General features: G+C 51.5%; 1 protein-coding gene across 1 annotated transcript; it reads right to left on the bottom strand.

Annotated features, from left to right (window-relative positions):
• Nucleotides 1–1,132: 1,132 nt before the first annotated feature.
• On the bottom strand, nt 1,133–3,601 carry LOC116361879 (putative mediator of RNA polymerase II transcription subunit 26). Its single transcript, XM_031816194.1, has 3 exons — nt 1,388–3,601; nt 1,271–1,307; nt 1,133–1,194 (listed from the first exon to the last, which is right to left on the bottom strand). Exons 1-2 carry the CDS (start codon nt 3,457–3,459, stop codon nt 1,298–1,300), a joined length of 2,082 nt encoding a protein of 693 aa, XP_031672054.1. The 5' UTR covers nt 3,460–3,601; the 3' UTR covers nt 1,133–1,194; nt 1,271–1,297.
• Nucleotides 3,602–4,531: the final 930 nt, after the last annotated feature.

Here is a 4,531-nt window from a genome sequence, read left to right as displayed (position 1 = left end):
CGTATATACTGATACACCGTACCAGGTACGTACACTTCAATCATTAGAATCATTTGTGTACTCTAGAAAAACACTTTGTTTTCCATGAATTAAATAATAATTTAAGGTCAATAAAGGTGTTCCGCAAAATAATGAAAGCCTAATGTAGATCAGATAGAGCCTGATCAGCAGGGCGGGGCAATTGAGTACACAACGGTATCATCTGCATACAGGTGCAGGTAAAACTGTCATATCTATATATTTCTGACAAAACATTAATACAATAGTTGTTTAGACATTCTAACATAACACAATATCTAGATACTAAAAAATGTATATGCAACATTTGAACAATTGACCCCCCCCTCGGGTGATGTATACAACTTCACGATACATTGGCTATTTTAGTGTTCCTTTTGTCTTTTTTTACATGTAATCTAAGGTCTTCACAACCAAATGCATACAACTGTTTCCATTCCCCCATGGCTATATAAACTGAACTCTAGGTTTCATTTGCATGATATAGAATTGAAAGTTTCTACCATGCCTCTCTGCAGATCCTCTCAAGCTCTGTCAGGTTGGATGTGGACCTTTGCTGGACAGCTATTTTCAGGTCTCTCCAGAGATGTTTGATCGGGTTTAGGCCCGGGCTATGGCTGGGCCACTCAATGGTGCCCTGATTGGTGGAGCGCCGCAGAGATGGGACTCTAGAGCTCTGTCAGTGACAATCGGGTACTTGATCACCTCCCTGACCAAGGCCCTTCTCCCCCGATTGCTCAGTTTGGCCCGGCGGCCAGCTCTAGGAAGAGTCTTAGTGGTTCCAAAGCTCTTCCATTTATAAACGATGGAAGCCACTGTGTTCTTAGGGACCTTCAATGCTTCAGACATTTCTTAGTACACTTCCCCAGAGCTCTTAATCAGGGATTTGTCTGACAGTCTCACTGTATACAATGCATGCCTACATCTAAAGTATGAATATATGAGGAATGTCTGACAACTCACCCCATCACAAATGCTCTTATGTAGACCCAAGCTTTATTTTGAATCAGTAGCAAAGGTAAAAGATGAGAAAACCAAAGAATTAACTCAACAGTAGTCATTTTTACTACGGACTGCAAGCAATGGACATTTCAAAGAGACAAGGCATTTTTTTAAGTAAAATTGTTTATTGATTCCATCCCACTAGAGTAGCAAGAGCACCAGCAACTTCCTGGTCTAAAAAGCAGAAAGAAATGCAAACAATGTCAGCAACACAGAATGTTAAGTAACCAATGTCAAAAACAATACTCACCATTAGAGCTTCTAGAGGATGAATCCATTATATTTTCCTGTTGATAGATATATGGTTAGTACAAAGGCCTTCAAATTCAGAGAGCAAAGTTCAGAGCAGGTTAAAGTGAACCATTACCTTGCAGAATCCTTCACTAGTGTTGGATATATGCTTGGTGCACCAATGCTAACATAACCGTCCTTGGGAGCATTTCCACTGTCAACAGGCATGGCCTCTCTAGGAGTGTAGCCGATTTGGGAGACTCCAGTTCTGCCATTCTTGTAGTGCGATTTGGAACTGTAGGAAGAGATTGGGATGACACCCGACTGTTCAACAATGCTGGCTTGAGAACTACCAGAGGCACCATCTTCAGTGCTTTCGTAGTGCTTCTGCTGAGAATTTGGGGCCAGTTGCTGCTGGGAAATTTGGGCTACATGCCAAAATTGCTGAGGAATGGGGTTGGGTTGCTGCTGGGCCAATTGAGCTGGATACCTCACTTGCTGAGGTTCGACGGCGAGTTCCTTCTGCTGCTCGACGGCGAGTTCCTTCTGCTGGGGAAATTGAGATGGATGCCACACGAGCGGAGGCTGCTGGAGAATGGCGGCCAGATGATTCTCCTGTTGGAGCATTTTAGCTCGATACCACATTTGCTGGGGCATGGCGGTCAGTTCCTTCTGTTGAGGTTCAGTGGCCGGTTGCTTCTGCTGCAGGGGCATTTGAGCTGGATGCCACACTTGCTCGGACGTGGTGGGTGGTTGCTTCTGCTGCAGGGGCATTTGAGCTGGATGCCACACCTGCTGAGGTTGCTGGGCTATGGTGGTTGGTTCCTTCTGCAGTAGAGGCATAGCGGCCAGTTGCTTCTGCTGGGGAAACTGAGCAGGATGCCACCCCAGCTGGGGCACGGCGGTCGGTTGCTTCTGCTGCAGGGGCATTTGAGCAGGATGCCACACTTGCTGGGGCACGGCGGTCGGTTGCTTCTGCAGTGTGTGAAATGGATTCCACACTTGCTGGGGCATGGCAGTCGGTTGCTTTTGCAGCATTTGATTTGGATGCCACACTTGCTGGGGCACAGCGGTCGGTTGCTTCTGCTGCTGGGCCATTTGAGCTGGATACCTCACTTGCTGAGGTTCGACCACAAGGTCCTTCTGCTGCTCGACTGCCAGTTCCTTCTGCTGCTCGACTGCCAGTTCCTTCTGCTGCTCGACTGCCAGTTCCTTCTGCTGCTCGACTGCCAGTTCCTTCTGCTGCTCGACTGCCAGTTCCTTCTGCTGCTCGACTGCCAGTTCCTTCTGCTGCTCGACTGCCAGTTCCTTCTGCTGCTCGACTGCCAGTTCCTTCTGCTGCTCGACTGCCAGTTCCTTCTGCTGCTCGACTGCCAGTTCCTTCTGCTGCTCGACTGCCAGTTCCTTCTGCTGCTCGACTGCCAGTTCCTTCTGCTGCTCGACTGCCAGTTCCTTCTGCTGCTCGACTGCCAGTTCCTTCTGCTGCTGGGGAAATTGAGATGGATGCCACACGAGCGGAGGCTGCTGGAGAATGGCGGCCAGATGATTCTCCTGTTGGAGCATTTTAGCTCGATACCACATTTGCTGGGGCATGGCGGTCTGTTCCTTCTGTTGAGGTTCAGTGGCCGGTTGCTTCTGCTGCAGGGGCATTTGAGCTGGATGCCACGATTGCTCGGACATGGTGGGTGGTTGCTTCTGCTGCTGAGGTTCAGTGGCTGTTCGATTCTTGGACATTTGAGCTGGATGCCATACATGCTGCGGTTGCTGGGCTATGGGGGCCAGTTGCTTCTGCTGGGGAAATTGAGCTGGATGCCGAGCTTGCTGGGGCGTGGTGGATGGTTGCTTCTGCTGCTGAGGTTCAGTGGCTGTTCGATTCTTGGACATTTGAACTGGATGCCACACCTGCTGAGGTTGCTGGGCTATGGTGGTTGGTTCCTTCTGCAGTAGAGGCATGGCGGCCAGTTGCTTCTGCTGGGGAAACTGAGCAGGATGCCACCCCAGCTGGGGCACGGCGGTCGGTTGCTTCTGCTGCAGGGGCATTTGAGCAGGATGCCACACTTGCTGGGGCACGGCGGTCGGTTGCTTCTGCAGTGTGTGAAATGGATTCCACACTTGCTGGGGCATGGCAGTCGGTTGCTTTTGCAGCATTTGATTTGGATGCCACACTTGCTGGGGCACAGCGGTCGGTTGCTTCTGCTGCTGGGCCATTTGAGCTGGATACCTCACTTGCTGAGGTTCGACCACAAGGTCCTTCTGCTGCTCGACTGCCAGTTCCTTCTGCTGCTCGACTGCCAGTTCCTTCTGCTGCTCGACTGCCAGTTCCTTCTGCTGCTCGACTGCCAGTTCCTTCTGCTGCTCGACTGCCAGTTCCTTCTGCTGCTCGACTGCCAGTTCCTTCTGCTGCTCGACTGCCAGTTCCTTCTGCTGCTCGACTGCCAGTTCCTTCTGCTGCTCGACTGCCAGTTCCTTCTGCTGCTCGACTGCCAGTTCCTTCTGCTGCTCGACTGCCAGTTCCTTCTGCTGCTCGACTGCCAGTTCCTTCTGCTGCTCGACTGCCAGTTCCTTCTGCTGCTCGACTGCCAGTTCCTTCTGCTGCTCGACTGCCAGTTCCTTCTGCTGCTCGACTGCCAGTTCCTTCTGCTGCTGGGGAAATTGAGATGGATGCCACACGAGCGGAGGCTGCTGGAGAATGGCGGCCAGATGATTCTCCTGTTGGAGCATTTTAGCTCGATACCACATTTGCTGGGGCATGGCGGTCTGTTCCTTCTGTTGAGGTTCAGTGGCCGGTTGCTTCTGCTGCAGGGGCATTTGAGCTGGATGCCACGATTGCTCGGACATGGTGGGTGGTTGCTTCTGCTGCTGAGGTTCAGTGGCTGTTCGATTCTTGGACATTTGAGCTGGATGCCATACATGCTGCGGTTGCTGGGCTATGGGGGCCAGTTGCTTCTGCTGGGGAAATTGAGCTGGATGCCGAGCTTGCTGGGGCGTGGTGGATGGTTGCTTCTGCTGCTGAGGTTCAGTGGCTGTTCGATTCTTGGACATTTGAACTGGATGCCACACCTGCTGAGGTTGCTGGGCTATGGTGGTTGGTTCCTTCTGCAGTAGAGGCATGGCGGCCAGTTGCTTCTGCTGGGGAAACTGAGCAGGATGCCACCCCAGCTGGGGCACGGCGGTCGGTTGCTTCTGCTGCAGGGGCATTTGAGCAGGATACCACACTTTCTGAGGCATGGCAGTCGGTTGCTTCTGCTGCAGGGGCATTTGAGCAGGATGCCACACTTGC

Source organism: Oncorhynchus kisutch, unplaced genomic scaffold, assembly GCF_002021735.2.
Source record: "Oncorhynchus kisutch isolate 150728-3 unplaced genomic scaffold, Okis_V2 scaffold759, whole genome shotgun sequence".
NCBI classification, from domain to species: domain Eukaryota; kingdom Metazoa; phylum Chordata; class Actinopteri; order Salmoniformes; family Salmonidae; genus Oncorhynchus; species Oncorhynchus kisutch.
This window is presented reverse-complemented; position numbering and strand designations above follow the sequence as displayed.